The following is a 24,667-nucleotide window of genomic DNA, read 5'->3' as shown; positions in this document are numbered from 1 at the left end:
TCTTATCCACAACATGCAAGGCCTGATTGCGAATACATTTAGGTTTCTACTTGATAAAAAAAATACTTTACGCATCTGTCTACTATCCTTAACTTTTGCAGATAGCATGCTGTATATATCACGTAATATACGCATGTTTCTCATGGACAACAGGATGAATTTGCCATGACATAGTGTAGTGATGTAGTGTAATGTCACGATGTACCCAACGGCTGTTGAGGTGACTTGGAGATGGCAGTAAAGACATCCTCATTCTTGTCAAACAGCATCGCACACGTATCATCAACATGCCTATGAACAAAGCACCCTGAACACACCCAATCTCATTAAGTCTCGGAAGCTAAGCAGGGTGGAACATGATTCGTAATGATGTGGACGATCACAAGGGCCTGCCAAGTGTTGTCAGGTGTGGTGCCGAGAGGCATGGATGGGAGATGGCAGTTTTGACTATTACCACCTCGTATGCACAGATATTTTCAAGGTACATAGGGTGAATTTGCTGGATAGCAGCGTAAAGTGCTGGATTTTGTCTGCTGCTGCAACATCACCTTTTGGAGATGGCAGCAAAGACCATTATTGCCCTTAATTTCTGCAAACATCATCATCATACATTTCTCCATTAATGGTAATCTATTATTATGATAATCCCCTCCACCCAATTTGTACAGGCCCTACCATCAACCCATATAAAACTTGAAAAAGATAAAGTTAGTGCAGTCACGATAACCAGAGAATAGGAGCGCAAATCCATAGATAATTAGAAGAATCACAAACCGGCCTGTCTCGATGGATATTAGAAGCATAAGGGGGTTGGGGATAAGAGGAGTGTCCCTCTGAACGGTAGAGTTTTCTTGAGTGAATAACCCAATTCAGTAACCTCCTGCTTACTAATTCTGCTAAGAATGTTGTTATCAACAAGAAAATCGTCGGGGTCACAAGCATTTTGTTTGGGAAGGTTCTTGTGATATCAAGCCAATTCTTTCTTTGGGTATTTTACATGTGAGATGGAACTCGAGCACTTGGAGGAAGTCTACATAATTAACAAGATGACATTGAACCTTTGCCCAAAACAGGTCAGCACCTGACTTACAGCTCTGCCTCCTACAAGACGCTCATTACTTTCTCAGCACCATCTCATCCTCATTATGATCCCATCTCTGTACGATCCATCCACCGACATCACCTAGGAGGTGCTGCTGGCTTGTAAGTGCGCAACCACCATCACCATCACTGCAGAATTCCAATTGTACTTTACATTTTTTTACCCCGACGAGAGAAACCACTGTTGCAGCACCGCAGCTCATAATGTGTGCGTTGGGTGCGACGCGAGATCTCGTGAGATTTCCAGCGAGGCTCCCCTGGTTGCAACTGGCCCCTTTCAGTCTGCTCTTTGTCTTCTACTTTTCCTTACATCGGCCTTTCCATTCTGACACTTTCCTTTCCCGTCTCTTTCTTTCCTTCCAGCTACTCTCACTTCGCAGCTTCGAGATATATGAAGGGCGTAAGTAAGTTGCAGTTAAGAGCAGGGATTATGGTCTCCACACACATTTTTTTTCCTCTCCCACACGTAATGAAGCAAATGAAAACGAGCATTAATTTTCTAAAATGTATGCAGTTATAATAAGTACAATGCAGTGCCATCGCTGCAAAATGCCAGCCTTGTTATATGTAATCAACTCAATCATGTCTAGGATTGAGAGTGCTTTAAGCAACCTACAACTGCTCGCCTGATGTCATAAGTGGAATAAACAAGCATACGCACAATCAATTTCAATAAAGAGGTAACAATCTGCTCAGTATAACTGAAAAGATGGGGGAAGGGGGTTGCTTCTGTACAGAAATACTGATTGCTACTGGGCAGTGTGTTCATTTATAAATGTTTAAAAAATAAATTATAAGTGGTTTTTAAACATTTATGTGTCAGATTCATTTCTCCGCGCCGGCTCAGTGCACTAGTCTAAAGAGCATCTGCCCTGACTTGGGATGGCTTGAGGTTGAATTTTTCTGGGCCTCACCAAAGCACTCCAGCTAATTGGGTATCAACTGTCCCTTTGGCAGTACGAGCCTAGGGGCTGGGATAAACATCCGAGCATAGCTTTGCCACCTGTTCATATGTCTGGCGGGGCAAACAGAAGCCATGCATTTCCATTACCATCCCGACAAAATTTGGGAAGAAAAAAAATCTACCATAAAATTACACATCACATCATTACAGATCCAATGTTTTGTTTCTTTTCGGTATACGGTTATTCAGGAACGGAATGAGAAATGGTTATATCATGCTAACATATCTGCACACTACAAAGTGCAACAAATTTGAGTCGTGCAGATCCATGATTCTCACGTGGGGGGGGTCCATGCACCTCTTGGAGGATTGCGGAAGGGTAAGAGGTCCGCAGGGTGCTCGTAAAGCACCACAGGGCTGCACAGCAGCGCTGGATCGCATCGCCACTGCTGGTATCTTTTCAACGAGCACTACGACTTCCGCATGAATAGCTGTATCTGGTCCAGTGGCGATGCGATTAGAACACTCGTTCGCAGTCGGAACACGGAAAAATCGCGGTCAGGTATTGAGGCAATCCAGCATCCCTGCAGGAGCAATAAAATGCGCGGTGCTTTTTGGGACCTCAATGGCAGTCATCCTATGAAGAGACTGGTCCCCACCATGGGAGAGTAGCATGACCATGCTTGACAGAGATGAGCACCAACCATGCTGCTCAGTTGAGCATGAAGATACTTGAGAGGTTTTTAATGCCAAGTGTAACTTTATGCAGCTGCTGCCAGCTGCACTCAATAGTAAAGCTACAATCTTCAAGTACGCCGAGACATAACTCATCCACTGCCTCTTGGTTTGTCCGTTATTTACTCTTAAGCGTAACTGGCTCGACAGAGTGCTTTTTTCATTAAATAAACATGTCACAATGCTACCTATGGATTTATTTTTCCAGGAGCTACGTTGGTCATGCACAGCCATTCCCACATGATTCAGCGGTGACAAAGGTATCGTGGAACCATTTGCAAACATTTATTAGGGATGGGCATGTATTGGCAGAATGTAAAAATAACGCTGTAATGGACTTTATGTAATAAAGATAAAATCCAATGACATTCATTATATCTCATGCAAGGGAACACTAAGGACTATAATGACGGGGGCATTTGTATATTTGCTTCTGTAATGTAGTTGTGGTCAATTTTGTTTAAGATGTGGGCTATGATATTAGCAGACAATGCATTTCTCTCGCAAATTAAATTAGTCTAATGTCAGCTGTATAGTGATTGCAGCTCTTAAACAATCTTCTGCAAAATATACTAGGCTGTGGGTATCGAACGGTCAACTCAGAAAAAAAACTGATTCAACTGCAAGAGAGAGAGATGATTATTTCATAAACAACTCAAGGTTTAGTGTTAAAATGCTAAAGTACCTCCCCAATGAAAATAGTAAAAAAATTGTTGGATTTCACTCGTTCTAGTCAGCGATTGGCAGCCATATGCTCAACAAGCTGGATCAAGTCCACCTTTGCACGTCCACCAATCTTCATGTGCGCACATCAAGAGTGGCACTAATTTCAAAAGTGGAGGATCTATCTAACAGAGGCACATTCATCAGTAAACTTTCATCATGAAAAACAACTCCCAATAGAGATATGCTGTTGTCAAGGAGGTAGAACAATAGACAGTCTCACAGGAACACAACATTGGTTCATTCTCCTGATTTAGATTACAAGTGTATACGGTTCAAACAAATTTCAGAGGTGGCTGGGTGGCTCCCAGAGGTCAGAGGTCAGAGCTCTGAGCTGCTTGCACGGTTGACATCCCGAGTTAAAATCTCGGCAGCCACACGTGATTAACCAAGTTCTCAATTGTAGTGAGTAGATGGCCTCAACTCAGTTCCCAACAATTGCACAAAATAAACATAATTAAAAAATTCTAGATTTGAAGTTTTCGTGACTGCAAGAATCCATACTCTTTGGTTCTTTCGGTAAAGTCACGTAGTTGAAAAATTAAAATAATACAATGAAAATAACTAAATTAAATCACGACGTTTTGGAGGCAACACAAGCTTCCGTCATCAGGTGGTAATGCCAAGTGTAACTGTGGCTGTTCCACCTGATGACGGAAGCTTGTGTTGCCTCCGAAACGTCGTGATTTAATTTAGTTATTTTAATTTTATTATTTTTTCTTATTTTTTTTTCATATACGTGACTTTACCGAAAGAACCAAAGATTATAATTTTTTAAGTATTTTTTTTAACTTTATTTTGATGAATTTTTGTCTAAACTAAAAATGTCTGATTTACCCGGCTAGAGTAATATAAGAGTAATATTAGTCTGTAGCTGGCTCAATGGCCCAGTGTGGATGAAAAGTCACGTGAAGGGATTTCACAAGTAGCACCGTGATATCTGCTTCCACGAACCGTTTTCTAGCAAGGAGAGTTCTAGTGGTCTGCAAGAGTTACAATTAATCTCGTGACATACTGCTGATAGCACAGACAGGATAACATTGGGGGAGGAAAGACAACATTGCACAAAAGTACTTGTATTTATGTAAAGACCATTCGTGACAAAGTTAACTTTCTGAAATCTAAATTACCAGAACTGGGAAGCAAACCCATATCCTTCATGCGTCAATCGAGGCCCCCTAGTGTCATCTACTGTCAATTACAGTGTCAACAAAAAAAGCTGCTTTTAACTTAAGTCTGAAGATCATAGTGCTTTTAAGTTCTAATTAACTATGGATTTATTTTTAAAGGTAAAGGGTATATCTAAAAAGTAATTGCTTTAGTGTTAAATTAAATCACTTTTCTCCCCCCCCCCCCCCCCATCTATATTCCTATCAAGAATTTTTTTTTTACTGAGGGCAAAAGCTGCCTCCAAGTGTGCAAAGTAGGGGGTCAATAAACTGCCTTGGCCCCATGTGGGGATCCCTGATATCAGGGTTAATCTTATGCAATTTACAGATGAACGTAGACAATTGATCAACAAGACGACTGCTCTCTAGAACACAAGTGCTCTTGACGTAAGAACGCAGATAGATTTTGACTTGACCGTCACATTCACGATTATTATTTAAACTAAATTAATTTCAAGCATTTAAATTGTCATCTCTGAATTTCCATCACCTGCTGCATTTCAGTAATGTTAGGAAAAGTCCAAACATAATGGGGCTCATGGAAATACGGTTGGTTATTCCGATAGGCAGAAGGAAGCCAGAAGCAGCCAAAGTAACAGTTGGATGTAATGAAACATTCTGCGTTTGTGCTTGCAAAAGGGTCATCGATGGGACACGAGCAGTGTTCACGTTCTTACACATATGTCATTACTGATATTTGGCGTTTCAAACTCCAGTAATGAGCTAAATTATGACAAGCTCCCATAAATCAGTTAACATGTGCAATGTAAGCAAATACCCCCAATGAACGTCTACACAGCGTGGTACAAATCCAACTCCATAATTTGATATTGCTATTGCAGGCAAATGGAATGGTAAAAAAAAAACACAGAACACCATGTCAAACATTTTCACTGTTTCTAAGACATAAATTTTAAAGAAAACTGCCATCATCGGTGAGTTGGTATTAACCTTCAGGTGGAAACAATTTCAGCAGCCTAAAATACTCGCACACAATATCTCTGCATTAGACATGATATGGAGCAACTTCCAGCGCCAACTGTAATCTAGATCTAGTGCAGTTGGGCAATCATTATGTCAGAAGAAAATTAATATTAACTTCCCCCATTTCATTAACCCCTGTGACATGAGACTTGCGAAGGTTCAATGTGTTTGGCACAGTCATCAACTGCCCAGAGCAAAAGCAATAAACTGAAAGCCACGGGATATTGCTTGTGAAACGCTACTGCATTTCGAAATGTTATTCGATAAAATATGGTTAGAAAATACGTTTTTGCTCTGGTGTCAGAGACAGAAAAATGTATACCGTGTATGCGGAGTACATAGTGTGTCACCATGCATGGGTTGTACTGTATATAGAATGCACACAAAGATATGCATGCAGACACATAACTCTTAATTCAGTCGGTTCTCTTATTTAAACCATTGAATACACCCATTGCCATACGGTGGCACAGTCGTTTGTGCACTGCACTTTAAATCTGGCGACCTCAGTTTAATTCCCAGCCATGAGTAACATCAGTGACAAGTGACATCTAAACCGGCTCTGGGCGGCTCCCAACTGTACCATCCACACTGACCAGCGTCGTGAAGTATGTTAAAATATCTCCCATGATTGACATGGCATGAAGAGACCTTCATATAAAAGGGTAGGAAATTAGTATTATTAATAGCCAATATAATAAACTGGCTTCAATGGAGATCTGCAAAAGAATACAATACACAGGAAAATCTATACAAAATGGTGCACAAATGTGCTAAACATTTTCAATAGATACATTCAAATTATGAAATTATTCATAATAGTAATTTAATACAGCCTTAAATTTGTATTGAAAGGTTATATGATGTACAACTACTATTATATCAATGTGTAGGATATAACAAAAGTTCTCAGCAAAAGTATACCAAAACTATACGCTGTATATTACACGCACGCAAAATTTTTCATGCACAGAGACATAAACATATATGAACATCCTAAGCTCATTACAGCAATAGGTTACCTGGGAACAACACAAAGCAATAACACTTCTCTCTCAAGGTCACACCAAGACAACTGTAATTTTCTGTAATCCATCTTAAGTACAGCTTGCTTTACAGCCCATTGTCGGCTGTTTACTTTTGACTTGGGCTGCTCTTCAAACTCCTAAGGTGTCACTGGTCTGGTGTTACAGCCAAGTCAGCAAAATAGGTTAATGAATGCTTAGTTTTTTTTTGCAAGGCTCACACCCACGGCCTTACCTCCAAATTGGGCACCTTGGTGGTCAGTACGCGAGCTACTGGGGTCAGCAACCCGCGGCTCCAGAGCCGCATGCGGCTCCCAAACAGGACTGCTTCGTGACGCGTTATTTATTAAGGACCACAGGCTCGTAATCACATTCATTGCGGCTCTTGAAATATGGAGGGGTTTTTTAACCGAATTCGAAAAAAATGGCTCTTCTTGTTATTTTGGTTGCCGACCCCTGCGCTAGCCACTGGGCCGGTTTTCACGGAGATGATGATCCCATTCTTACCGCTGCCTGATAATTACTGCAGGGAATTAACCAAGCCACACCATCTGTTGTAATGTGGTCATTAAAGACACCGTGAGTTTAATCTCAAGAGTAAGCCATTAAGTCTTGGTGTGACTGACCAAGTCTAAAATATGAATTGAAAATTAAAGTGACGACGAACAAAACATTTCTTCACATAGTACCTGTACCTACATATTTATGATGGGTCAGGGGTCTCTTGAAAGTGTCAAGGTTTCTTTAAAACTGGTTAAATACATTACATCAGTCATTTTCAGGTAACCAACAATGAAGGTTGATAATCAAAATGAATTACCCTAAAACAACATAAGATTCTAAAATACACACAAGACACCAATCCAACACAATAAGACATAAAATCATGATACAAACCCATTACAAAGAAGCTGAACAGCTCCTTAAAGAGGTACAAAATATAACGGCTTTTGCAGAATAAAGGATTAAAGTTATTCCGCTGTGTGTGTAAAAATGTAAATGCTATATAGGGTGGGGAGGGCATAATTTTAAGATTTTTTTTTGCTATAACTGCTTGCAATAGCTTGTGTTAAGGGCGGCAAGAGACAAATTTAATTAGTTATAGCGCTTGTAGTCAATCTTCCATGCGCATCATAAATATTTATTTAGGCAGCAGAGCGAACTGGTGATGGTCAACAAGCTCACCACCAGTGAACGATGAATCAAGAGTCCAATTCCTAAAACAGCCAAGTGACCACCGAAAAAAATTAACAAAGCTCACCATCTGCTGTTAAGTGGACAGTAAAGACGCTGTGACATTATTCACAAGAGGAGGCAATTTTGTGCCACTTACAGTATCGTCCAAATGTGAATGTGAGCAACTTTAAAAATGAAATGAAAGCTTGCTACATAACCATATGCCAGGTATCCTTCATATGAACTTTCTTTCACCTGGTGAAAAATATGAAAATGAATGGATAAAAAACAAATCATAACATTGACACACGGCGTAAAATGTCATGCCTTGCTCCGAATGCCTTTTTACACTGCCAACACATTTAGTGAACACTGGCGTAAATTATTCACATGTCCCCCATACTAATGATTGACTGGTTTATTGAATTAATTATTGATTTATTTAAAGCACACTGCCAGTTCTGTTTAATTTCAGTTTGCTTAGTGCACAGCTAAATAACCTTGTGTAAAACAGATTCCCATGTAATATATGCTATTATTTTTTGCATACAAAATTCCAGTAAGCAATCATATTTATTGGATATTCTATTTTTAAAAAACCCCCACACATTTTCACCCAGCTACTCTTATTTTTCAATCTAAAAAACCCCAACATATTAATGGAAAAATAAAGATTATCAGACAATATCTCTATATATCTCTTTACATAAAAAAAAGAAAATCATTTTCAAATTATTTTTCGTTATGTATTCTAAAAGGAACATTTTAATGAACACAGTTCATCTGTTTTGTATTTTACGTTTACCATATACACAACACACCGATGCACAAATACCATTTTCACTTTATAACATCAATTCCACAAGCCAAACTAATTTGCACTTATTTTCCTCCAGTGAGGATATTACTCTTTCAGAATGCTTTGTCTTTGTATTTGTATTTGAAAAGCATTACAATATTAATACTGTTTGTTTTTTTGCAATTTTTATTTAAATTTAAATAACGCTGCCATATGCTTAATTACCACCGACTGAATTGAACTAACCTGATAGCGCTCCTCAAATAAATTAAACACTTTTTTCAAATCAAATTTCAGTTATTAACCAGTTCTTCCAATAATAGGTTACACACGGAAATAATTGATGCAGCTTTTTTTGCAACGATAGTGTTTTCTGTTTGTGGGGATGGATTATCTCATTGCGTCAGCTGTCGCTATCCATCTTTCCTTTGGCTTTTTCCTTTGGCCTCAAGCTCATTTCTGCACCTAATTACTGCCCTTGTCCTTTAGTGCATGTGGTTTTTGCGTACCTGCCAAAAACACACAGGTATCTTTCAAATTATATTGTGAATGCCATCGAGGCACAAATGCCCGTAAATCCCAATTGTAACACTCGTGAGAAAAAAAACACTAATTGGTATAAAAAAAAAAGCACAATTGTGTATTTCGTAGTGCACAATCGCACGCTTCATGCTGGAGAAGGCTGAAGCGTGCCCGGATGGCTGACTTTGCACACATCTGAAACTGTCGCAGACAAATGGGCGTGAGAGATGCATGTGATTGGCAGTTATACAGCTGGTTCAATTGACAGTTAATCAGGAATTAATGATGTATCAACGATTCAGTGGGGGCTGCTAGCTGTGAACCCGCAAGTTGATTTGATTGACAAACTTCACACCTTGCCTCCATTAATTTACGCTCTGTAAAGCTCGTCACATTCCTTTGAAAAATGACTGCATTTTCCAAAGAGGAGTGATGAAAGGTGACTCCAGTGTCCTTTTACTTCCTCCCTGAAGACTGGTTTGAGCAGATCATTTGTTCGGCAACATTTACTTCCAATCGCGTGCAATGCAAGAGAAAAAAGTTATTCATCACATGCTCTGTGCTAAGGAATTCTTGCACATACCGAGTACAAACTGTGATGGTCTCATATAATCCAGTTATTAAATCATGAAATGTATTTCATATAACAAATACTATGAAATGTGCTTGATAGAGATACTGTACATTGGTATATACTTGACAGCTGGAACATAATACATTGTAAAATGCACAATATGCTATTTTTGTGTGTTTAGTTTGTTGTTCTTCCCCTGCACCTCCAATTAGCACGGTTGGTGCGAAAGAAGTTCAACATACATATATAGAATGGTTAAAGCTAGTGTTAACAGCAACTACTAGCCCTTAATCCTTTGCTATCAAAAACTGCGACTATGAAAAATAAATTCAACAAGAGATTATAAGAACAGGATTAGTGATATGCAAACATTAAGGGAGCCTATGCTTGACACCAGCAATGATTTTTGGATAGTGTCAAATTAATGACTTGATACGATTATAATTTTCTAATTAACTGCCATTTTCAATTTCCACAGAGATTTCACATTTCATCGTCATCAATGACAAATCTGCGTCCCATGAGATATGATGATAGGAGTCCCTATACCCAATAGAAAAGTGAATACAAACTGCTTTGCCATAAAAGCACTCACTCTTAAGCAATTCAATAGGTTTTAATGTAGCATGCATTGTTGAAGGAATTGATGTACGAGCAAAAAGTTTAGAAAATTTACGTAAAAAAATTCCTCGAAAATATATATCCCTCAATACCAACATCCTTTTATCTAATACATTTAAGATATGTTGAATACTGGGGGAATGTTTTCTCATATAATTAGAAACAGTGAATACCCAAATCCCTTAAGGAAATGGCCAATCAGCTTTTACAGCTGAAAAGTGCAAATTCACTGAAACTTCTTGTAATGAATGTCTTACTTACACATTTTCTTGTATCTCTATTTGACGCCAAGTCTAAATTCCCTGCATTGATTTATGATTGATTTGTTGGAATATTAGCCATATTGTCTTTATTTACATGTGTTACAGATCTTTTTATTGTAAACTGGCTAGAACATTGCACTTTGCCTTTTTACCCTGCTAGTTTTCCACTTGCTTTTGATTTCAAAATTATGCGTTAATATTTTCAGATATCTTTTGCCAGAGGTGGAGATAAGTGGCCCAATGCTCTTACTGGCAGATGATCCATTGTGCCAATGCCATATTACCTTCAATGGTGCAAATCTGTAATACAAAATTATTTTATTTTCAACAACCTCATACCAGGTTATGGAAAGATCTACCTACATACATTTTACATAGCAAGAATAATTTTTTTTATCGATTAAATTGAGCAGTATTTACAGAAAGCTAATTTAGGAGTTTAGAAATCTTTATGAACCTTAACACAATGAAACTCTTCTCCAATTAAATACGCGTATGAAGTGTATACTGAAGAGAATGTCCATCGGCCGTGGAAAGATATTGGATCTACATTATATTTATCATCCAAAGTACCTTATATTTAAGTTTCAATAGGCTGTTAGTTACTGTTTAATTAATGTTTTTGTATTTGTTTAATACAGGCAACCATGTACTGTAGTGTTCGATTAATTCACATGTATTGCATAATCATTTAAATGTGTCACTTATTACGCAATATGTATGTGTTGTAATGTTTTTCAAATTGCACTGTTTGTTGGCACCACAATGGAATGTATATTCCATTTTGCTATACTTATTTAAGTCCAAGTCTTCTTTGAAAAAGAGACCTCTGGTCTGAATGGGCTCTTACCTTGTTTATAATGGTCATCTATATATTTAAATGTCAGTTGTCTCCAAAAACAACAACAATATGTAGTTGACATTGAGTGTACAGCAAGGCACACATTTAAGGTCAGCTGTACAGCACATAGAAAGAAGAAAAAATAATAATGCTCAGCCCATGTAAAATAACATAAATGAGGGGTGGTAAATGATGCAAGCGCTGAGATACAGCTTTGACATTAGAAGCGAGGCCAAGGAAAATGAGCCAAGTCAACCGGCCACCCTTCAAAGAACAGAGGTGTTACTCTAAATAATGACCATTAGGATGACAGCCACTTCCCTCCACACGAAGAGAAAGCACTTTTCTTTTTCTTCACAAAATTAGTCCACGAAGATTTAGCGAATTTGAAATATTGCATAATTTATTAGTGTTTTGCATGCCTAAGAGATTATATGAATGAATTGGAAAAATATGAATGCTTATCATTGATCTGAAACCTTCATATAAATTTACATTCATGAAAATGTTATAAACTAGAATAATCCGCCAAGCAATTATCAGTGTGTATATTATCAAAATGGCTATGTGAGATCAATTTTAAATGAGTCATCCATTATTTTAACATGCTATTGCAACTGAATGTGATGATGTCTTGTGTGTACATTTTTAGGTAAAACAGAAATGCTAAAATCACTGCTTTAATAAGACATTGTGTGCCATTGCCATGGTCAAATAAAACGTACATCAATGTACTGATGTTAGTCACATTATCTCACACTAATTAATAGATTGCCCTTCAAACAAGTCTTACTACAGTGCCGAGTATCCGCATGCAGCAAAGACAGAGCACAAAGTGAATAAATACGCATGATGTCTGGAAGAGTACTGCACATCAAATTACTCGCGAGCAGAAGGCATGCGTGCTTTATCTGAGATTTCTTCGATTTGTAAATTAACAGGCGAGAATTTTTTAATTTGTACAACTGACAACGTCCCATAGACTAAGCATCCCACTGCTTTGCCTAATCAACTCATTAGAGCCCATGCTCCGTGCTCACAACGATCACGATGGCAAATGTACAATACAGATTTTCTCGCTCAAAGCGGGTGAGCGTACATTCCCCTGTAGATTAAATTGCATGTCGTACATTGAACCTCTGATTGGTAAACACATATGTAATTGTTGTTATAATCTTACATACATGCAAATGAGGTAAGTTGTTCTGCTGCAATATTTTAATTTGACGTTTAGTGTTTATTTATGTTTTTAACACATTGTGTGCATGTTTTTTTTATTTTATTGAATGTCATGTTTATTGTTTTAGCTCTAGTAAATTTGCATTTTCTTTTTGTCTCTGTTGCCTTTATCTTGTCCATCATCCCTTCTTTGTACAATCGGTATCCTCATTGTGTGTACATTTACATATGTCCCATTAAAAGTGTACTGCCATTTTAAATCCACTGCTGGATCAAGGCTTCCCTACGCTGCGTCGGTCATTGGAGAGGTTTGGCCATACTTCTTATTGGCAGTGCACGATGTTGAATAGAGGCCCAGGACAGGTTCAGATATCACTCGCCACTCAAGTTCGTTGTCAGCAGGAATCGATTTCAGGTAACCGTGTTTCATAGAACAGTGCATTACCCACCGCACCACAGCCACACCCCCAACATTGTGTTTTTGGAATTGTATGGATTTATATTAATGAGGTTGGTCAAAAGGCCTCATTTCCACACACACAACACCCATATATGATCTACAATTGAAATATTTTTCTACTATACATTAAAAAAATAATGTACAAGAACATGACTGTGGTGGTTCATTAAGTAAAGTGTTATATAGCATACATTTGTTTAAGGAACATCCAAAAACAATACCATCAAAGAGAATTTAAAATACAAACAGAAATTGTGGCGAACATGCTGCAATGACTAATTTCAGTGGAAGTGCAATGGGAGCATCGGTTAAAACATGGTAACATAATGGATGAAACACAAAGAAGCCGAAAGTCAGTGACATCAAGTGTATTGCTTTTTAAATAAATAATGTCAAAAATTGTTGATTGTAACATACACAGCCCTCGAGTCCTTGGAGTGAGTGGATGTGGTCCGGGCATGATGGATGTGATGGATCTTGGGTTGTTCAATGACCTAGAAAAACAAGGCTTTAGTTAAGAGTTTCACATAAATGTTGACAACAGTGCTACTACACCAGTTCACATTCACCCCTGTGGTGGGTGATGACCCAATCAAGCACTTAAGAGATAATTCAGAGCCACCTTTGTGCTGTCAGACACATCGTACTGCAGTACTCAAAACATTAAACATAAGACACTAAAGATTGTAACCTTAGGCTCAACACACACTTTGTTCAATAAATGTGTTTTCAACATCATCTCCCCAGGGAATTTTACTCGGGCAACAACAAAAAATGTCAGCGTATTCCATATTTTGGGTGTAACAATGTGAGAAAATGTGATCATTTTGTAAAAAATTCTCCAGTGTGTTCACCATTTGACTAAAAATGTACCTGGCTGTATGGAATAAAAATGTCTTTAATTAAACTTTCTTACGAAACTATGATTTTTAAGGTGGTTGATCGTTGTTGCTATACTATGACCAAATTTGCCAGAATGGTGGCACCTGCAACTGCAGCAGTTGGGAGTTCATCTTTGGTGGATAATGCAGATGCAGCTGTCAGCTGTATGTCCGCCAATGAGATAGTATGTTTCATACCTATCTGAATGACGTTTGAGTGAATTCATACGCGTTTGTTTTTCTCTGAACACTGTTTGGCAAACCAAGAGGCCCAACAACCAAACATTTTTTCCTGGGTAAACAATATTATTTCATCTTGATAAGAGGAAAAGCATGACTGACAATTTTATTTGCAAGTGCAAGTGAGAAAAGTTTCCCTGCTTTGCGCACACATCTAATGACGGCAAAGAGCAAATCAATTTAATATTCTGCCAGTCCCTGTATAACAACAACCACTGCTGATTTCACAACAAAGTGGTACCCATTGTATCGACCCAGGAGGGATGATGGGGTTGAGTAGACTTGCCACCGATACTTAAACTTGGAATAGACCCTCGTGAAAAAGAGCCATGAGGCAGCCCGAGGCGTTTCTTGGTGCAAAGACGACTAAGAATAAGAAATTCCTACCGAGAATCAAGTCATCTTACTGAACACGATGGCAAAGAGGCAATAAAATACCGGATACACAATTCCTTCAAGGTCCACAACCTCGTATGTGTGGCGGCCTAGGTGCTAGTAGCTTCGTTAATGAGAGCTACTTTAAATATTGTATCTCCCTCGTTAACGATGGCCAGGCACGTACCTACGATGTGTGATGTTAACACATTATTAGTGTTGCTTTCGCTATGAATGTAAAACAAGTTTAGTAAAACCGTTGAGGAAACCAAAACACGTTACTTGCGCCTCACGGGAAATCCAACAGAATTGTACAATAAACAACAACCAAGGATGCGCCAACTCAACAAAGAAACAACATAGCCTACGTGGGTTTTGTTTAATCGATTAAAACTCCACGGAAACGTAACTTGGCGAACCGATAAGCCACCACAATTCAAACGATGTCATTGCGCAAGGCAGGACGCCGTTCACGGCATTCAGCACACAGCACGCCCACACGGGCAAGCCGGCACAGCATCGACAACACAGAGGTTACCATCATCACCACAGCAATAATAACACGGCTACAAACAACAACAACAACCACCACGCAGTTATAATACCGACAATAGGCGGGGAGGGCCGCTGCGGTGACTCGCACTCACCGCGCGCGGTCAGCGGGAGCCGCGGGGTGGGAGATTTGAACGCAGAGGCCGGACGGCGGCTCCGCATTGGCGGCGGCAGATTCGCTGTGGTGGTGGTGGAGGGGTGGGGGTGGAGGTGGTGGAGGGGAGGGGTGAAAGGGGTGGAGTGGGGGGTGGAGGGGGGGAGGAGGGGGGGTGGAGGGGGGGAGGAGGGGGGGTGGAGTGGGGGGTGGTGGGGGGGGGTTGGAGGGGGAGTGGAGTGGGGGTGGCAGGGGGGGGGGTGGAGTGGGGGGGTGGAGGGGGGTGGAGGGGGGGTGGAGGGGGGGTGGAGTGGGGGGTGGTGGGGGAAGGTTGGAGGGGGGGTGGAGGGGGGGGTTGGAGGGGGGGTGGAGTGGGGGTGGCAGGGGGGGGGTGGAGTAGGGGGGTGGAGGGGGGGTGGATTGGGGGGGTGGATTGGGGGGGTGGAGGGGGGATGGAGGGGGGGTGGAGGGGGGTGGATTGGGGGGGTGGATTGGGGGGGTGGATTGGGGGGGGGTTGGAGGGGGGTGGAGGGGGGATGGAGGGGGGGTGGATTGGGGGGGTGGATTGGGGCGGTGGATTGGGGGGGTGGAGGGGGGATGGAGGGGGGTGGATTGGGGGGGTGGATTGGGGGGGTGGAGTGGGGGGGTGGAGGGGAGGTGGAGGGGGGGTGCCCACAGCGGTGGTGGAGCGGTGAGCGCGCTGCGCCGCGAACCCGGCGGTCCCCGAGTTCGATTCCCGCTCACGGCCTCCAACACCACGGTGACGATTATCCGAACCGGTACTGGGCCTCCCCCCCCCCATCTAGGTCGACTCAGCCTCAAATTGAGTAACCTCGTGCGGTGTCCAAACATCGCCACTTGAGGAGACAAAGGCGGCCGGGCGTGGTTGCTGGACACCCAACCCCATCGTGTGCCACAGTGCCGGCCTTCACAGGTGCTGCTCGCTAACAGCCCCCAGTCTGTTAGGGGCTACACGGGAGGATCTTTGTTGCGCCCACAATCGCCCCAACTCCCACCGCACTGATCCAAACGAGCGCCTGCCACTGACTCGTTTAACGCGTTTGGCCGAGCAGCCCCGCACTGCGTGAGTCTAAACCGGGGTGCCCCACTCTTTGCTTCGGCGAAGTGAATGGATTCTCAGTTTAACACGCCAGGCTATTGAAGACCGAAATCAGGGGAGGGAGGTGGTGGTGGTTATCCACAGCTCTGGCCATCGCCTGATGATGCTGGTTGTAATTACCAGCGAAACGTCACGGTAATCGAATTGTAAATGTTGCCGTGGGTTTACTCTCCCTGACACGCGTGTGTTGCTGCGCTAGTAACGAATTGGCACGTTTGCTTACGTGACAAACCTTACTCATTGGCTGTGTCGGGTGGCAGCGGGTTTAACGACACATTTATCTGTACGCCATCTAACCCAAAAACCTCTATTATGGATGAATCAATAAAATGATATGCAATTCACTAAATAACGATGCTACACTATGGGAACCTCATTTGCCAGTAAAAATATGATAATTGTTTTTTTACCCTTCTATCTGGCAACAAAACTGACACCTTTTTACAAGGAGTCATGTTTGCATAGACCGCAATACCTGCAGTCATAATACAAACAAAAGAACATAACTCCGATAATGTGCACTGTCCTTGAAGTTGATTGGTCCACACCCGAGACAGCTTTCCTTAGAGCCTAGTCTCACATGTTTGTATTATGACTGCAGGTATTGCGGTCTATGCAAACATGACTCCTTGTAAAAAGGTGTCAGTTTTGTTGCCAGATAGAAGGGTAAAAAACCAATTAACGATGCTACTGTTGTACATAATAGTAATACTGTACGTTTCGAATGTAAAATTAAACATTAATACAATACTGTACTGCAATAACGTGATGTACTTAAGGAAAGTGTTAATATCGCATCTATCTTAAGACTATGAATTCATCATAAAGTAGCAATACATTATCAACGCATTCATAACATGTTTTACTTAATACAAGTGCATGTTAATATGCAGCACAGTTTATTCGTAATATACATGAATGAATAACAGTACATTAAAATAATTTACGCGATTTAAGGCAGATGTGACGACGCAGCAGTATCGCTTCGTTAGTGATTGATAGTTACAATTACACGTGATTAACTTGAGGCGTGTTAATAGAATACTATCAAATTATAAAATCAATAACGCATAAATGATGGAGCTCCTGTAATATCGCGTGATTTACTCAAGTCTTGTGTTAATGTACAGAAAGCAATTAATTGCAATAATGATTGATATGCTGCACAGTAGTTAGAAAACATAACCTGCTGTAGAATGGAACCATTCATGCATGTAGCTATCAGGCGTAATTGTCACTTCTCAGTAGACATGCCAATGTTGGGCAAACGTCTTAATATACAGCCGTAATATCTTGATTTGATGTTATACCTACGTGACTTTACCGACCAAAGAGTATACAGTCGTAATGGACGTTGGCACGTGGTCTGGAACCATTGGACCAACTTTGGGCCAACGTTCAATGTTTACTGGAGTTTAACGTTAACGTAGTGCATACTGCATATAGTTCAATATTCACAAAGTTGAACTGCAGGGATAAGTAAGTGAATTGGCAACTGGTCAGGGTTTGGGTGGCGTAAAAGGGGAGAGAGACCATTTCTCTGAAAATGATCAACCACCATTGAAGAAACATCTCTTTGGTATTTTGAGGATAAATTGAAAGAAGTCAGGGCATTTGCATGACAATATAAAACAGATCGAAAAAAGTCAATTCCTGGGATGTTGTTCGTGTAAGTGTTCCTTATTTGACAAGTGGATTTGCGATAATATTGCTACAAAACAACCGTCCCTGTAAACATTACAAAATTGACCCAACTTTGGCATTTTTACCGGTCAATCTATGTTTTTTCATACGTTACGTGGGCCGTTTATTCGTATAAAGGGGCCGTCCATAAATGACGTCACGCGATTTTGGACGATTTTTGACCCCCCCCCCCCCTTCGTCACACGGCATCACAAAAAGTCAGACTCCCCGCCCCTCAAATATGACGTCACAAAGCTCTGCCCACCCCCCCCAAAAAAAACATGCTTCAAATCGCTTTAAACTATTGCCATTGTAGTGCGTATTTAATGTGGCGCTGTACTCTGATGTTGTAGGAGAAAACATTTATTAAAAAGTCTATTTAATTCAGTAGAACGTATATTTATTTAAAGTTGCGCATTTTGATGTGACGTCACATTCCTCTACCCTCCCCCCCCCCATCGTCACACATCGTCATTTATGGACGGCCCCTTACCCAGAAGTGGTAATGGTGGGTGTCAATTTCTTCATATCCGCGCAGATCCTCAGAAAAGAGGAGCTGACTTGAGGTTACAACGCATCTGAGATGCTGCCGGTTGGTAAACGGGCAGCATTTGGGATGCCCTGTATTTACATCACTCGATGTGATTTGCAAGTGAGATGTAAATTAGTGACATTCATTTATTTCCTGTGGACAAGATAACAACCGCGAGGCGTTACATTCCTGACACCATCAGAAATTGTACGGGAAAGGATCAAGGTGATGACAATGAATATGTTGCACATATCAAGTCCTGTTACTGATTTCAGTATATTGATGTGGATCGGGCACATTGCTTTTGCTGCTGGTGCCAATAATGTTGCTGATGATTATCATTTATGCAGTAAAACGTAATTCTTGAGTGTTTTGCGTGCATGGAGAACACAGGAGAAGCTGGAGTTAACTCATGTTTATGAGATGGAAATTTAAGACAATGTAAGGGTGAGTTAATGATGACGTCACCCTGCTGCTGCTCTATATAAGACCGGGAGCCAGAGCAGAGCCTCACCATTCTGGCGAATTGCATCCGATGATGCTGGATGCAATTACCAGCGAAACGTCGTACTCAAAAATTGTAAATGTTGTGGTTTCACGCTTCAACACACCGGTGGGCTAAAGCAGTGACCTCTTTGTCTTTTGTCAACGTGACACTTTTTTACTGATTGGCCGTGTCGGGTGGTGGAGGGTTACGACACATTTATAAATAACGCGATCTAAACCCAAAAACGTTTATTATGAGTAAGGATTCATGCAATACCTGTTGTTTGTATTGTAATAACCTCACCATCTCACACAGCCAAGTGTATTTTGGAGTTTCACTAATATGTGTAATCATGTGTAATCTACCAACCCTTACCTCTAAAACAACCCTTTTAGTTTGCTGTACTCACCCCGCACCTCCGATTATCGAGGTTGGCTACGTACGGTGTGAAAGAAGTCTAGCATACAAACACCGCATCACAGGAATGCACCATCGTGTCTGACTGCAGTAGCTGACATCGCTTCTGCTGCTGATAACGATGCTGTTTCTGCTGCTTCTAGATTATGATGGAGATGAGTCCGATGATGCAGACGATGGGTGCTGCTGCTGATGATGATGCTTCAGCTCATGCTAATGGTGTTCATCATGATTATGTAGATGATGTTGATCATGCCGCCGATGTTGGCGTCATTGATGCCTTGCTGTTGCTGCGCTGCTAATTCTTATGATGATGATGATGCTGTTGCTGCTGATACTAATGGCGCTTATGATGCTCTTTATGCTGCATTGCCAGATGTAAGCATCTCATGATTCACCCCCCCCCCCCCCCCAGTGATTTGATGAATCGTCACAACTCAAGAATAGAATTTTACTGCTACATCAGTTCATCGTTACAGGACATGCTAGATGTGCTTGTAAGCATCGAATAATTTAGATCCGACAGCTGGTCCCACTTCTTTGATGATGATCACAGTTATCCTAATTGGTTCAGGGGTATTTATTTTATACTGGAAAAGGCAGTGGCTACTTCTTCAAGTCCAGATTTGAAGCTTTCGTGACTGCAAGGATTCATACTCTGAGTTCTTTCGGTAAAGTCACGTAGGTAAAAAATTAAATTAAAATTAATAAAAATAAAACAATAAAATCACGACGTGTTGCCTCCGAAACGTCGTGATTTTATTGTTTTATTTTTTATTAATTTTAATTTCATTTTTTACCTACGTGACTTTACCGAAAGAACTAAGAGTATACTTCTTCAAGTGCTTGAGAGATCCACATAGAATTCCTCCGCTAGTTATATGTCTCTGCATTTGTGTTGCATTTTCCTCACTCATGGCTAATATCTGTGAGTTTTCAACCAAGAACTTTGGGTAAGAGGAGTCAAATGTGAGTATTTAATGTGTATAATCCGACCGATCCATTACACCCCTTATATCGGTGTAGATACACTTACTTGTGTGAATTACATTAAGTTAATTATCTTCTAATAATGTTGCATTTCAAGCATGGATAGCAGGAGTAATCTGGGAGTGGTGACAACTGCATCCTAATATCCACGCTTGTTTGTGGGTTTGACCCGAGCCAACTTGATCTCTGAGATTGTACAAACAAGACACGGAGAGAAACATAACAAACAAGATAACAAAAAACGAGACGGCAATGAGTTTAGTTGACACGCCAATAGATGAGGTTTTCCAATGAGCACACTAGGCCTGCGTGTGACATCTGAAACATCAACATGTTAAAACCCGATAATAGAGTTTTTTTCCCTTTCTGGCAATAAAACAGGTGTTAAGATGGTAAAACACCAAATTGAAACCTTTGCAAGGAATCATGTCTGCATTAACCACATATACTTGAGACTAGGCTCTAAAGAAAGCTGTCTCTGGTGTGGACCAATCAGTTTCAAAGACAATGCACATACCGTCAGAGCATGTTTTTGTTTTGTTTGCATGTTCACCACGAGTATATGTTGTTCATGCAGACATGATTCCTCGCAAAGGTTTAGGTTTGATGTTTTACCATCTTAACACCTGTTGTATTACCAGAAAGGGTAAAACCCTATCATAATTTAATACTGGCAAAGGAGGTCTCATGATTTTAAAACCACTTCGAGTGGAAACCGAACTGATTTGACCAAACCAAACACTAAATTTCGATTTAAAGCTTTCGTGACTGCAGTGATTCATCTTCTTGGTTCTTTCGGTAAAGTCACGTAGAAGGGAAGTAATAAAATAATAAAAAATAAAACATAATAAAATAATTCTCACGACGTTTCGGCCACAAACGCAAGCAGCCGTCTTCAGGTGAAGAAACAAGTCATTCAGACGCTGTCTTCTCGACAGACCTGTTTCTACACCTGAGGACGGCTGCTTGCGTTGAGAATTATTGAATTATGTTTTATTTTTACTATTTTATTACTTCCCTTCTACGTGACTTTACCGAAAGAACCAAGAAGACAAACCCAACACGTGTAAAACCAGGCCAATACCAGTGTATTCATTCCCTCAAAACCTCTCGAGTTACAACCAGAGATGGGTGCTTTATTTTTTTCCCTCTGCTCCTTCTTCCTTCATCTTTCGATCAAATAAGTTTGCCTTTTAACCTCCTCCCACCCCCCCCCCCAACACACCACACACACACAACGCATGTGCGTGTCACACGCCTGCGGTGGCAGGGACACGTGCGCGCGCGCGCGCGAATCGCGTGGCGCCCGAATGTGGTGCCAAGTGCCGCGGCGGGCGCAGTGGTGCAGGGGGAATGAATGGACGCGTGGATTTTCGTGCGTCTCCCCCTGCTGCTGCTTCTTATTCAGCTGAAGCTGCTGCTGCTGCTTCTTCATATTCAGCTGAAGCTGCTGCTGCTGCTGCTCCTGCCCATGATGAGGAGGAGCCCCGTTTCCTGCCACCCAGCGCTTCCTCTCCTCCCCATGGCCCCGTGTGTGCCTTGCCCTGCCTCTTGAGGTGACCCCCACCCCCCAAGAGACGTGGGGGGGGGGGGGCAGCAGCCTGTAGTACAAGCCCCTGACCCTGACCCCTCTCACATCCCACCGGTACCCCCCCCACCTACCCCTCGTGTCTGTCTGTCCCCTTTGTGTCTGTCCGTCTGCAGCTACCACCACCACCCCCCACCCCACACACGCACATCCCGCGGCTGATTTGTGCAGTGAAAACAGCAGGCGTGTTTGTTGTTGTTGTTTCATTCCTCTAAAGCTGCTGTCCAAGGAGCAGCGGTGACAGCGATTATGGGTAAGTGACGGGGGCGTGCGTGTCGCTGACCACCCACCCACCCACCTCTCTCTCGTGTGCCTTTGACGACCTTTCCCCAACACTCTGTTAAGGCTAAACCGGGGAATCTTCGTCTTTGTGTGTGTACGATCTGGGGCCATGTGATAGTGACCCTGGTGATGGTTACTGTGCTGATGGAGACGATGTGACCGACTGGGGTGATGGTGATGATGATGGTGCCAGGGGTGATGTTAGTGATGTTGACTGGTGGTGCTGCTTCCTGTTGAGGGGTGATGATGGTGTTATAGATTATGCTGGGAGTAATGTTGGTGGAGGTAATGATGCTGACTAACTAATATTATTACCAAAGGAATGGCTTTCTAAATAATCTCACAAAATACTAATACATTATTTTCATTCTTGCTATGTTTTAATGTTAACATGTGGTCAATGATGCAGTTATTGATCACATTGGTACTGTAGTTGGTCACCCACAAAAAGATCCCACTAACATCATTAATATTGCTCATGCAGTCGTGATTGATGTTATGACGATCACTTGTTATTGTAATACATTTTTCATATACACTATATGTTATGTTATTCAACTATTAGAAATTAATATTGATTTTTTTACATACTGTAATAGTTTGTCATTAATGTAGGCCATTTGGTTATTAACTTGGCTGTTATGTTAATAGTAAAGATGGAATTTTAGTTAATGGATTTGGTTTTGGATTTTTTATTCCACACTTTCTAGAAGGTCCACTTTGAAGAAAATAACGTCACCAATCAGCAAACGCAATCACTGCATTTCAATTTAAACTTTTGCTTACAAGATTATATACAGTACTTATATACAGTACATGATTCACAATTGAATGGTTGGGATCAACTCAGTACATCATCCGTCTAATATCAATAAAATTGGTGCTCCTTCATGGGAAGTTATAAAGGAGTCATCCTATAGCCTCCGCCATGGGAATGTTGAATTTCTACCACTGCTTCAGGGCCACAAATTGAGCTGAGGACACTGTGACATTTGACTTGATTTTTAATAGAAACATTTTTACAGTGCTATAACAATTGATAAAAGTATTATGCCTGGTATTTGAATTACATAGAGTAGTGCAGTCTTTTTTTATAATCACATTTGATGTAGCACCTGCCAAAAGGCTTCTTTGCAGCTTGAAATGGTGGAACAGCTTGTAGCGGTTTCAGCACTTGTGCTATTGAGACGTGGCCCACGCTCATTAAAAGCTCAATTTCAGATGGTTTTAAAATCCAGTGGGTCCTGAATTTAACATCGTTGCTGCCAGGCAGGAGCTACAAGAGACCCAGTATAGTTACTATGCGATTCCCAGAAAACCTTCACTACAAAGATGATTTGAGCTCGGTGGTTTTTCTCTGCGGAGGTGCCGAGTGCTTACAATGAATCTGAGAACTAATCACGAGACCAGTTCTTGACACCTTGCTCGAATGTGAGCAGGCCCTGACAACAACTCAATATCACGACCCCATTGCCTGGTTCATCTGTGGCAAATGGATCCCGTGAGGCTCTTCCATAGGATATCTAAGGCTCAGCCGGAGGTCCATCGGGGCCAATGCAGAACACGATTGTTATAGCATGATAATGTGGAAACCCTGGGTAGGGATGCAGAGATTCCCATTCTTTATTCCCCGTTTGAGGGGCACAGCGAGTGCCGTCTCATTTCCCAGGGTGCATAAGATGCTGCCCATATGTCGACCTACACGGTTAGTTCCAATGCACTATCGTACACAATTTGACCAATCATGTTCGAGATTGAATGTGTCACTGGGGATCTGTAGAATTCTGTGTGTGCTCAGTTTGTTTAGTGGCAAGTCTATGTTTTAATTATGGTGTTTTATTGGGAAGAGTCTGCGGATGATTCATGTGAGTGTATGCAGATGTCTCTTGGTATATATTTTTAAAAACTGCTCCAAAAATTATAAATATGTTCAATTCTGCCAGCACTTGGATATTTCTAACGACCTTGCTGATTGTGTGTCTCTGTGGTCTAATCAGGTCGTTAATTTTACAGCGGATGGAAAAGACCCAATGATAAGTGTTGGTTTCATCACAACGATTCAAGTTACAGTCTCTGGGGTGACAGTGGTTTGTCAGACGTTTAAATAATATGCAGCGATGATTTCCAATGCACATTTACTGCTACAACCCTGGTATTCCCATAAATATACAACAAATGTAATGACCCCCTAAGCTCAATGCTTACAGGAAGCACGCACTCTTAGTAACTGTTAGAAAAGACTGCCACAGTGCGTGAAGTTGTGAACGATTAATTAAGCAGACAGCAGTGGCATGTCACTCACAGCCGGGTCAGGTAATGTCAATAGACATTGATCAGAGCAAGCACAAGT

General features: G+C 41.2%; 1 protein-coding gene across 2 annotated transcripts in view; it reads right to left on the bottom strand.

The window, feature by feature from the left end:
• ARHGEF39 (Rho guanine nucleotide exchange factor 39) overlaps positions 1 to 15,309 on the bottom strand; it is a 160,155-nt gene extending 144,846 nt beyond the window's left edge. The window contains exons 1-2 of one of the 2 annotated variants that reach the window (XM_078596774.1): positions 15,165 to 15,309; positions 13,494 to 13,570 (exon numbers count right to left, since the gene is read on the bottom strand). In XM_078596774.1, the coding sequence (XP_078452900.1) occupies positions 13,494 to 13,570; positions 15,165 to 15,286 (199 nt within the window). In that variant the 5' untranslated portion in view covers positions 15,287 to 15,309. The remainder of the gene's footprint in view (positions 1 to 13,493; positions 13,571 to 15,164) is intronic. The other variant, XM_078596773.1, reaches the window with a different exon arrangement.
• Between the last annotated feature and the right edge of the window lie 9,358 nt (positions 15,310 to 24,667).

Source organism: Lampetra planeri, chromosome 8 (assembly GCF_965212315.1).
Source record: "Lampetra planeri chromosome 8, kcLamPlan1.2.h2, whole genome shotgun sequence".
NCBI lineage: Eukaryota > Metazoa > Chordata > Hyperoartia > Petromyzontiformes > Petromyzontidae > Lampetra > Lampetra planeri.
Note: the sequence above shows the minus strand (reverse complement) of the source record. Positions and strands in the feature narration are given on the sequence as shown.